Source organism: Tachyglossus aculeatus, chromosome 10, assembly GCF_015852505.1.
Source record: "Tachyglossus aculeatus isolate mTacAcu1 chromosome 10, mTacAcu1.pri, whole genome shotgun sequence".
Lineage (NCBI taxonomy): Eukaryota > Metazoa > Chordata > Mammalia > Monotremata > Tachyglossidae > Tachyglossus > Tachyglossus aculeatus.
The window spans coordinates 50,618,584-50,630,375 of NC_052075.1; the positions used below are offsets into that span (position 1 = coordinate 50,618,584).

An 11,792-nucleotide genomic window follows, 5' to 3' on the forward strand; every position below is an offset into this window, starting at 1 on the left:
TACATATTTATTCTACTTATTTTATTTTGTTAATGTTTTGTTTTGTAACCTCCCCAGCGCTTAGAACAGTGCTTTGCACATAGCAAGCGCTTAATAAATGCCATTATTATTATTATTATTATTATTATGTGGCGGATACAGGATTAGAACCCATGACCTCTGACTGCCAAGCCCGGGGGCAGGGGACTCAGAGGGGTCTATCCCTTGGGGAGGGGGCACAAGGGGCCTCGGAGGGGCCGGAGGAGACTGTCCCTTAGGGAAGGGACACAAGGGGGACTGTGAGCCCACTGTTGGGTAGGGACTGTCTCTATATGTTGCCCACTTGTACTTCCCAAGCGCTTAGTACAGTGCTCAGCACACAGTAAGCGCTCAATAAATACGATTGATTGATTGATTGAGTGGGAGGGGGCTGTCACTAGGGGAGGGGTGGCGAGGGGACCCTGAGGGATAGGAAAGGATTGTCCCCTGGGGAGGGGGCTACATGTCTACATGTCACCTGCCTACATGTTTTGTTTCGTTGTCTGTCTCCCCCTTCTAGACTGTGAGCCCATTGTTGGGTAGGGACCATCTCTATATTCAGTATTCCCCTCTGGACTGTGAGCTCGTTGTGGCCAGGGAATGTGTCTGTTATATTGTTGGGGCGTACTCTCCCAAGCGCTTAGTACTGTGCTTTGCACACAGTAAGCGCTCAATAAATATAATTGAATGAATGAATGAAAGGGAAGAGAGGGAGTGTTTCGTTTTGTTGTCCATCTCCCCCTTCTAGACTGTGAGCCAGCTGTTGGGTAGGAACCGTCTCTATATGTTGCTGACTTGGACTTCCCAAGCGCTTAGTACAGTGCTAAGCACACAGTAAGTGCTCAATAAATACGATTGAATGAATGAATTTAGCGAGGCTCGATATAAAAAGCACGGGCTTGGGAATCAGAGATCATGAGTTCAAATCCCTGCTCCGCCGCTTGTCAGCTGTGTGACTTTGGGCAAGTCACTTCACTTCTCTGGGCCTCAGTTACCTCATCTGTAAAATGGGGATTAAGATTGTGAGCCCCACATGGGACTACCCGATCACCTTGTATCCTCCGTGGCGCTTAGAACAGTGCTTTGCACATAGTAAGCGCTTAACAAATACCAAAAGTATTAGTATTGAGCACGTACTGTGAACAGTGCTTTGCACATAGTAAGCGCCTAACAAATACCAAAAGTATTAGTATTGAGCACTTACTGTGTGCACAGCACTGTACTAAGCGCTTGGGAAGTACAAGTCAGCAACAGTGAGCCCGCTGTTGGGTAGGGACCGTCTCTATATGTTGCCAACTTGTACTTCCCAAGCGCTTAGTACAGTGCTCTGCACACAGTAAGCGCTCCATAAATACGATTGATTGATTGATTGAAGTACAAGTTCACTCTCCCTTGGGAAGTCCAAGTTGGCAACATATAGAGACGGTCCCTACCCAACAACGGGCTCACTGTTGCCGGCTTGTACTTCCCAAGCGCTTAGTACAGTGCTCTGCACACAATAACTGCTCAATAAATACGATGAATGAAGGAATGAGGGGGTGACAGGGGACTTGGAGGGACTGGCCCTACTGAGAGCTCACCTCCTCCAGGAGGCCTTCGCAGACTGAGCCCCCTCCTTCCTTTCCCCCTCGTCCCCCTCTCCATCCTCCCTGCCTTACCTCCTTCCCTTCCCCACAGCACCTGTATATATGTATATATGTTTGTACAGATTTATTACTCCATTTATTTATTTATTTTATTTTGTTAGTATGTTTGGTTCTGTTCTCTGTCTCCCCCTTCTAGACTGTGAGCCCACTGTTGGGTAGGGACCGTCTCTATGTTGCCAACTTGTACTTCCCAAGCACTTAGTACAGTGCTCTGCACACAGTAAGTGCTCAATAAATACGATTGATAGGAGAGAAGCAGCAGTGGAAAGAGCCCAGGCTTTGGAGTCAGAGGTCATGGGTTCAAATCCCGACTCCGCCACATGTCTGCTGTGACCTTGGGCAAGTCACTTAACTTCTCTGAGCCTGTTACCTCATCTGTAAAATGGGGATTAAGGCTGTGAGCCCCACGTGGGACAACTTGATCACCTTGTATCCCCCCCAGCGCTTGGAACAGTGCTCTGCACATAGTAAGCGCTTAACAAATGCCATCACTATTATTATTATTGATTGATTGATTGGAGGGGACTGCCCCTTAGGGAAGGGCCGCGAGGGGACTTGGAGGGAGTGGGAGGGGGTTGTCACTAGTGGAGGGGGCTCTCCCCTAAAGAGGGGTTGCAGCCAATGGTTCTCTTCTTCGCCCTCCCTCCTCCCAGGGCCCGTCCAGTCCTGGCCCCGCCATCTTCCAGGCCTGGACTGAGGGCAGGGATCCCGCGCGGCTCGGCGCCTCAAGAAGACACACCACAAAGACACGCTTTTCTTTTTTTCTCGTTTACATCTTCATGTTATAATAATAATAAAAAAAAAAACAAACAAACGAACCGACGAACGAGGCTGTGAGGGGCGAGGAAGGGGGTGGGTGGGGAGGCCCAGGAGGTGGCCGCCTTCCCCCTACGTGACCAGAAGCAAGGCTTGGCGGGGGGAACGCGAAGTTCGAGAAAACCCAATTTCCCTCTATAAATTCCAGCGAGCAGGGAGGAGCAAAGCGTACAATTCGGACGGGGCTGCGAGCTGGCAGTGTCGGAAGGAGAAAAAGACAACTAAAATTGTATTTAAGATCATGGCAACCACGACCCTTTTTTTTGCCACCTTCCAGATATTCCAAAACATATCCTGCCCCTCGGAAAATGAAAACTGGGGCGATTTGTAACAGCCAGATAAATAAGCCGTTGGCAGTGCCTTTATGATCGCCGTGGCGAGGATGTTTGTCTTCCAGATAAATATTTCGAAAGATCACACTGGATCAGACATTGCCTTTAAGACTTGGCAGCGGCGATGGTGCTTTTATCCACCAGATAAATATCTTTTTAAAGACCGCATTGGATCAGACTTTGCCTTTAAGATGAGCGTGGCTAAATCCATTTCTTCATCTTTCTGATAAAGAATTAATCAGATCAAACATCACTTTTTAAACGATGCCTGTCATTCTTTCACATTATTGATCACCTACCAGGGCTACCTTCAGGCATTACCCTTAATACCATAACCCCCCCCCCGCCCCCTCCCCATTATTTTTTAACTTTGCGCAAATATAATCACTACCTCATTATGCAGACGTAGATTTCAGGACAATGGCCACTAGTTTTTTTTTTATTTTCCCTGATAATCGGGACAAACCCTTAATCTAGATCTAGAAGCTAATCTAGATGCTAGTTTGAAGATTACCTCCTCCTCCTGGGACTCTTCTGTTCGGACCAAAATCTGAGAACCAAAATTATCTCAGGCCTCTGGGGGAGGAGAAGGGGAGTTTGGGTACCAAGATTGGGCCTGGATTTTAAATTGCCGCTCTTGGTCGCGGGCGGGGAGGGGGGTTGACTTCCAGCCAGATATTCTCAACAGGGAGAGTGAATTTAAAACTCCTCCCCATTGCCCTGGGCCCCAGCTCCCAATCCAGATCACACCCACCCAACACACACGTGCACATGCGCGCGAACACCCAGACACACACATACAGACCACACACATATTCACAGAAGCCCAGAGGGGGTAGAAATGCTTTGGCGTCATTGGGTTCAAATCCCAGCCAGGAGGGTGGAACCTGAATCCCGGCCGAGGGGGGCAGGTAACACTGATACAAGGATGTGAACAGCGATATAAGTGAGGGGTGGAGACAGCTCAGCACCTCAAGAAGAGAAAAGAGGAGAGACAGGAAGGGAAGGACCAGAAAGTGGGAAAAGTGATCGAGCCTGTAGGGTATATGGCACTGCACTATGCATTTGAAAGAGAAAGAGGAAAAGAAGGAAGGAGGGGAAGGAGGGAGAAAGCCGGAGGTGCCCACGGAGACCCAGGTAGCATAGCCACCCCACCCACCGAACCCCCAGAGGGGCCTCGTCTCCTTGTCTCGCACGTGCCATCCTCCAACATCCCTTTCTCTTCACTGCCCGCTCCCCCAGCTGCTCACACGTGGACGAAGATGAGCCGGGCAGAGTGGATCAGGTCAGCCAAGTAGGCCAGCAGGTTGATGGCGGTCAGCACAGCCACCGCCAATAGCCTGTCCCAGAGGCACGGGTTACCGTAGTTCTGAGGGCAGTAGCTCGGCCGGCTGTGGCCCCCGTACCGACTGCTGAATTGGTACAGTGGCCAGAGGACCGTGGCTGTGGCATAGGCCAGGACCGCCAGGAGCGTGTAGCCACTGAGGAAAGTGTGGAAGGAGCACGGGAGCCAGCTGGTGCATTCGCCCACACAGAGCAGAATGGCCGCCAGAGAAAGGATGAAGAAGATGCAGTAGACGGCCAGGCACCACTTGAGAGCTCCGTGGCGCTCGTAGGAATTGGTGTTGCTGATGAAGACGAAGATGACGCAAGCCACGAAGGTCTCCACCACCTTCAGGAGGCCCGGCACGGTCGCCATGTAGCCCGTCACCTCACCCGGGCGGGCCCGGGTCCAGCAGACCTCGGTGGTGTAGGCCAGAAAGGCGAGGATGGAGAAGACCGTGGCGGCAATCCCACAGTCCTTCTGCTCGCCCTTATGGAGGTACTGGACGAAGGCGACCGGGTAGATGATAGAGGCGGACAGGCAGAAGAGGGCCGCGTAGCAGGCGAAGGTGATGGGAAAGTTGCGCCAGGACACGGGGACCCGCGGCTGGAGCCCGCCCACCTCCACCAGGAGGATGACGAGCGTCATGGCGAAGCAAAAGCACCAGGAGAACATGCACCAGTCTCCCATGGAGCCAAACCACCCACCAATGTGGGCCACCAGGGAGAAGGCGACGCAGGTGAAGAGCAGCTGGAGCAGGCGGACGATGCCCAGCGGAGTCGTCAGAGCCCGGGGGGAGCCCACGATAGTGTGGTTGCCGCCACCGGGCGACATACTGGTGGTGGTGATGGTCGTGCGGGTGACCGTGATTGGCATGGCTTGGGTGGGAGGAGAAAAGAGGAGAAAGAAGGAGGTTGGGACTCCTCAGCCAATCGTCCCAGACTTTTCATCTCCGGCTTCCCCACTTCAAACTACAAATAAGTCATTGTGCGTTCCTCCCATGACTCCCCTCATAAACCGTAGATGACCCACCCAGGGCGGCCAGTTTGCTTTGGGGCTGGCTTATGTGGCAGCCCTGTCATAAACTCAACCTGTTCAACCACCTCCCCTCCCTCTCATCCTCCCCCTTCCCCCTCCCCCCCCACCCCCAGTAGATGGCATCTGCTTCCTAGTTACTTACTTATTTTACTTGTACATATTTATTCTGTTTATTTTATTTGGTTTATATGTTTTGTTTTGTTGTCCGTCTCCCCCTTCTAGACTGTGAGCCCACTGTTGGGTAGGGACCGTCTCTATATGTTGCCAACTTGTACTTCCCAAGCGCTGAGTACAGTGCTCTGCACACAGTAAGTGCTCAATAAATACGATTGAATGACCGAATGAATGAAAGTGTGGCTTTGGGCAAGTCACTTCACTTCTCTGGGCCTCAGTGACCTCATCTGTAAAATGGGGATGAAGACTGTGAGCCCCCCATGGGACCACCTGATCATCTTGTAACCTCCCCAGCGCTTAGAACAGTGCCTTGCACATAGTAAGCGCTTAATAAATGCCATTATTATTATTATTACTCCCTTGGTCTGGCATGACTCGGGTGCTATCTGGCCCCTGAGAGGGATTTGATTCAAACCATTAAAGATGTTCACAACCCTTGAACCCACTGCCATGGTCTGGGTGGGGCAGGGAAGAAATAATAACAATAATAATAATGGTATTTGTTAAGCGCTTACTATGTGCAAAGCACTGTTCTAAGCGCTGGGGGGATACAAGGTAATCAGGTTGTCCCACCTGGGGCTCACAATCTCAATCTCCATTTTACAGATGAGGTAACTGAGGCACAGAGAAAGACCTGAGGTTATTATTCTGGAAAGGAAGGGGAAAATCCAGGGAGGTGCGGTGGTGGGGTATATGACTGTTTATTGTTGTACTCTCCCAAGCGCTAAGGGCTCAAGAAATACGACTGAATGAATGAATGGGGGCTTTCCCAATAATTTAAAAACGGTCGCATGGCTGACACCGGGAGACCAGACGCCCAAAGTCTAAGAAGGGAAAAGGGTGGGGCGGTTGTGACACCAAATCTCAAAACCAGACAGGCTCTGTAGACCAGATCCCTCCCTACTCGGCTGCTCGGCCATCTGTCCATCGGGTCACTGCTCCCTTGGGCCTGGGCCTGCCTCTGGCCGAACCGAATTCGGGAGCCCACTGTCGGGTAGGGACCGTCTCTATATGTTGCCAACTTGTACTTCCCAAGTGCTTAGTACAGTGCTCTGCACACAGTAAGCGCTCAATAAATACGATTGATTGATTGATTGATGAGCTGAATATACGTATATATGTTGGTTCGTATTTACTACTCTATTTTGTTTGTACATATTTATTCTATTTATTTTATTTTGTTAATATGTTTTGTTTTGTTGTCTGTCTCCCCCTTCTAAACTGTGAGCCCACTGTTGGGTAGGGCCCGTCTATGTTGCCAACTTGTACTTCCCAAGCGCTTAGTCCAGTGCTCTGCACACACAGTAAGCGCTCAATAAATACGATTGAATGAATGAATGAATGACCCAGGGTGCCTGCCCCGCCCCGCTTCGGGCAGAGAAAGGGTGGTGGTGTGGGAGGGGGAGAAGGGAGAAAAGGGGGAGAGGGAGGAAGACGGGGAGAAATCAATCGATCGTATTTATTGAGCGCTTACTGTGTGCAGAGTACTGTACTAAGCGCTTGGGAAATACAAGTTGGCAACATACTGGAAGGAAAGGAAGGAGGGGAAGGGGACAGAGGGAGAGAAGGGGAAAGAAACTACGGGGCTGTTTCGCGCTTGGGAAATACAAGTTGGCAACATATTGGAAGGAAAGGAAGGAGGGGAAGGGGATAGAGGGAGAGAAGGGGAAAGAAACTACGGGGCTGTTTCGCGCTTGGGAAATACAAGTTGGCAACATATTGGAAGGAAAGGAAGGAGGGGAAGGGGATAGAGGGAGAGAAGGGGAAAGAAATTACGGGGCTGTTTCGCGCTTGGGAAATACAAGTTAGCAACATATTGGAAGGAAAGGAAGGAGGGGAAGGGGATAGAGGGAGAGAAGGGGAAAGAAACTACGGGGCTGTTTCGCGCTTGGGAAATACGAGTTGGCAACATATTGGAAGGAAAGGAAGGAGGGGAAGGGGATAGAGGGAGAGAAGGGGGAAGAAACTACGGGGCTGTTTCGCGCTTGGGAAATACGAGTTGGCAACATATTGGAAGGAAAGGAAGGAGTGGAAGGGGAGAGAGGGAGAGAAGGGGAAAGAAGCTACGGGGCTGTTTGTCTCCATTTCCTCCCACGCCCAGGATGTCCGACCCCCTTGGGCTCCAACTTACCTCCAGTCTCCGCTCACAACCAAATGGAGCGACTATTCGGGCGCGTCCCGGGCCTGGAAAAGGCTGTGCAGAGGCAGGGAAGGGAACCAAATGTGAGTAATCCTCCCCGTCCACCTGGGCAGCGGCTCAACCCTGGAGAGGCGGGAGCGCTAAGCAAGCAGGCCCGCCCCCAGGCCTCTGAACCCACTGTTGGGTAGGGACCGTCTCTAGATATTGCCAGCTTGGACTTCCCAAGCGCTCAGCACAGTGCTCTGCACACAGTAATCGCTCAATAAATACGATTGATTGATTGATTGCCCCCGGGGTCCTGCCCCCCAGCCCCATCCGGGGAGTTTCCCGCCCCCTCCCCTACCTCCTCTTCCCACGCCCGGCCTAGGCCACGCGGACAAAGTTCAGGCCCGGGAGCTGAACGGGCGCTTAGTCCAGTGTTCTGCACACAGTCGGCGTTCAATAAGTAAGGCTGAATGAAGAAATGAACGAGGGAGCGAGCAGGAGAGGGGCCACACCCCCGGGAGCCCCGGCTCCCCCGCAGGGACCCAGGCGTCCCCCCGGCTGGAAAATTTGAGGGCGGACCCGCCGCTCCTCTCTCCTTATATGGTCCCCAAGCTTTCCCGACCCCAAGAATGTGGATGTGACGAGGAAACGGGAGGCGGAGATCCAAGCCCACCCCCACCCGGATTCCCCCGATTTAAATCCTGGGGGAGGGGGATGCCCCAAGGGACACCCCCGGGGGAGCTGCAAAATCTCGCCTCGCCTCCCCGCCAGGACCAACCCTGGTGTCCTCGGTCCCCCCCCTTCCCGCCCCCTACCACCTCGGAAATCCTCCATTCCCGATTTTGCAACCGCTGGGCGTTCCCAAACTCTCAGGCCGCTCACCTCGCCAGCCCCAGCCCGAGGACCTGGAAAAAGGGACGCCTGGATCCTCGGGGGGCCCGCATTCTAGACTGTGAGCCCGCTGTTGGGTAGGGCCCGTCTCTATATGTTGCCAACTTGGACTTCCCAAGCGCTTAGTACAGTGCTCTGCGCACCGTAAGCGCTCAATAAATACGACTGAATGAATGAATGAATCAGGGGGAGGCGAAAGGGTGTCCCTGCCCCCTCCTCCCCCCCACCAAGCACACACCCCAGCTGCGCATACCAAAGAGATGGTCTCAACCTGGAAGGCGTCAGAAGTAAAGGGGTGGGGGGGAAAGAGGGGGAAAAAGAGGGGGGGAAAGAGGAGGGAAAAGTGGGGTGAAAGAGGAGGGAAAAGTGGGGGGAAAGAGGAGGAAAAAGTGGGGGGAAGAGGAGAAAAAAAGTGGGAGAAAAGTGGAGGAAAAAGTGGTGGGAAAGAGGAGGAAGAAGTGGGGAGAAGAGGAAAAAGGGGAGAGAAGAGAGGGTGGGGGCAGCAGACCCTGAATCGATTCACCTCCACCCCTCCCTTAACTCAGGAGAAGGAAGAGAAGGGAATTAAGGGAAACACCGGAACGCGAGGGGAAAGAGATGGAGGAACAGAGGATATGGAAAGTGGCCGTTGGGGAAGGAGAGGGGTGGGGGCAACAGGGAAGTGGAGAAAACCACCTTCAATCTATTTACCCCCTCTGACTCTGGTTTGCAGGGTCGTAACTGGAAATCGCCTGCAGATTCAAAAATCTGACTCTTCGAATCCGGACCGCCGGCGTCCCGCTGCCCCTAACTCTTCCTCGGGACCCTGCCCACCCCCTCCCATTCATTCATTCATTCAGTCGCCCACCCCGCAGACCGCAGGTCGGTGCCCACCTCTGGCACGGGGAGCGGGGTCCCGGGCCTCACCTCGGGGTGGGAGCAGGATGCGGAGGGACCCGAGCCCAGGCGGTGGGAGAGGCGGTGTGGGTTTGGGTGGGGTCCCGGGCCGGAGGGGGCCGGAGGGGGCCGGAGGGGGCCGGAGGGGGCGGGCCCGGGCTGGGGCGGGGAGGGGGCGGGCCCGAGCGACGGGCCTCTTGCAAACTCGGAGCTCGAGGCAGGAACGCACAAAGACGGAGAGGGAAGGGGAAGTAGGGAGGACTGGAAAATAATAATAATAATGATGATGGCATTTATTAAGCGCTTACTATGTGCAAAGCACTGTTCTAACCGCTGGGGAGGTCAGAAAGGAGAAGAAAAGACTGGGAGAGGAGGAGGAAGGTGGGAGGCTGGGTTTTCTTGAGCCCCTTCCCTGCCCCCGGATGGTGGCTGGCCCCCTTGGGAGGGGGGAAAACTGAAGCTGGGGATGTGGCCAGGGGGAGGACTCCCCCTCCCTAGGAGCCCCCGGCTCCCAAACCTCCGCCCCCAGCTCTCTTCGGGCCCAGGTGACCGCAGGCGGAGGGAGGGGCGGGGCGGCCCGAGACTAGGCCCGAGGAAGGAAGGGGGAGGAAGGGAGGGGAAACAAAAGATAAACAACTCCGTGGCCATGGAAACCGGCCCCCCCCCCGTCCACCCCAAACCTCCCCCATTTCCCTCCCTTCTCCCTCATGGTTGACCCCGGCCTGTGGCTGGAGTAGAGGTGAGGGCCAGAGGAGGGGAGCCTGAGCCCACTGTTGGGTAGGGACTGTCTCTATATGTTGCCAACTTGTACTTCCCAAGCGCTTAGTCCAGTGCTCTGCACACAGTAAGCGCTCAGTAAATACGATTGATGATGATGATGATTGAAACAGGGGGGTGGGGAGAAGGAAGTCAGGAAGGGGGAGGAAGACGGACCCGGGGAGCCTGAGCCCGCTGTTGGGTAGGGACTGTCTCTATATGTTGCCAACTTGTACTTCCCAAGCGCTTAGTCCAGTGCTGTGCACACAGTAAGCGCTCAGTAAATACGACTGATGATTGATGATGATGATGAGTGAAACAGGGGGGCGGGGAGAAGGAAGTCAGGGAGGGGGAGGAAGACGGACCCCTGGGCCCCTCCCCACACTGTTGTCCTCGGCTGTTGGCTGTTTCCAAGACAACGATGACCTCAGCCTCCGGTCTACCTCATCCCCCCCCCGCCCCACCACCACCACCACCACCACCACATCTGGATGAGAGAGGATGGGGTGGGGCGCCTGGGCCCTCGGCCCCCTCCATCCCGTCACTCACTGTCTGTCTGTCTGTCTGTCTGCCCCTCTCCCTTCTCCGCGTCTCCGTTCCCGGCGGGGGCTGGGCCCAGGGCGGGGACTGCGGCAGGCTGTTGGGCTGGGGACGGCCGAGGAGGAGGAGGAGGAGCGACTCCAAGCTAACGGGATCAATCGGGATAACGGTCCCAGCCCCGCCCTGCGGCAGCCTCCACTCACGGGGGAGGGAGCCGGATGACACAGAGGCGTTGTGGTGGAGAAACAGCAGCAAGGCTCCGTGGAAAGAGCCCGGACTTTGGAGTCAGAGGTCGTGGGTTCTAATCCCGCCTCCTTCACTTAGCTGTGTGACTTCGGAAAAGCCACTTCAATCAATCAATCAATCAATCAATCGCATTTATTGAGCGCTTACTATGTGCAGAGCACTGTACTAAGCGCTTGGGAAGCACAAATTGGCAACATATAGAGACAGTCCCTACCCAACAGTGGGCTCACAGTCTAAAAGGGGGAGATAGAGAACAAAACATACTAACAAAATAAAATAAATAGAATAGATATGTACAAATAAAATAAATAAATAGAGTAATAAATATGTACAAACAACTTCATTCTCTGGGCCTCAGTTGCCTCATCTGTACAATGGGGATTAAGACTGTGAGCCCCCAGTGGGACAACCTGATCACCTTGTAACCTCCCCACTGCTTAGAACAGTGCTCTGCACATAGTGAGCGCTTAATAAACGCCATTCTGAGCGACAACGATTCTCTGGGCCTCAGTTCCCTCATCTGTACAATGGGGATGAAGACTGTGAGCCCCCTGTGGGACAACCTGATCACCGTGTAACCTCCCCAGGGTTAGAACGGTGCTTTGCACATAGTAAGCGCTTAATAAATACCATCATTATTATTCTTATTATTAGAGAGACATTGCAGCACGGAGAAATTGCAGAAATTGCAGCGGGGGGGGGCGTGGTCGCTGGAGCGTGACTGCCCCCTGGCGGCCACGCCCGCACGCCCCCCACCCCCGCACAGCCCCGCATTAATAATAATAATAATGACATTTATTAAGCGCTTACTATGTGCCAAGCACTGTTCTAAACGCTGGGGAGATTACAGAGTGATCAGGTTGCCCCACGTGGGGCTCACAGCCTTAATCCCCATTTTACAGATGAGGGAACTGAGGCCCAGAGAAGTGAAGTGACTTACCCAAAGTCACCCAGCTGACAATTGGCGGAGCCGGCATTTGAACCCATGTCCTCTGACTCCAAAGCCCAGG

At 53.6% G+C, this 11,792-nt stretch overlaps 1 protein-coding gene across 4 annotated transcripts; it reads right to left on the reverse strand.

The window, feature by feature from the left end:
• Nucleotides 1-2,746: 2,746 nt before the first annotated feature.
• Nucleotides 2,747-10,571, reverse strand: MYADM (myeloid associated differentiation marker). 4 transcript variants are annotated; one of them, XM_038753073.1, is made up of 3 exons: nt 10,546-10,571; nt 7,480-7,542; nt 2,747-5,014 (listed from the first exon to the last, which is right to left on the reverse strand). In XM_038753073.1, the coding sequence occupies exon 3, from the start codon at nt 5,010-5,012 to the stop codon at nt 4,059-4,061; it is 954 nt and encodes a 317-aa protein (XP_038609001.1). In that variant the 5' UTR covers nt 5,013-5,014; nt 7,480-7,542; nt 10,546-10,571; the 3' UTR covers nt 2,747-4,058. The 4 variants fall into 4 exon arrangements, with proteins under 4 accessions (XP_038609001.1, XP_038608999.1, XP_038609002.1 ...); XM_038753071.1 differs by lacking the exon at nt 10,546-10,571 and adding an exon at nt 9,238-9,319; XM_038753074.1 differs by lacking the exon at nt 10,546-10,571 and adding an exon at nt 9,055-9,078.
• Nucleotides 10,572-11,792: the final 1,221 nt, after the last annotated feature.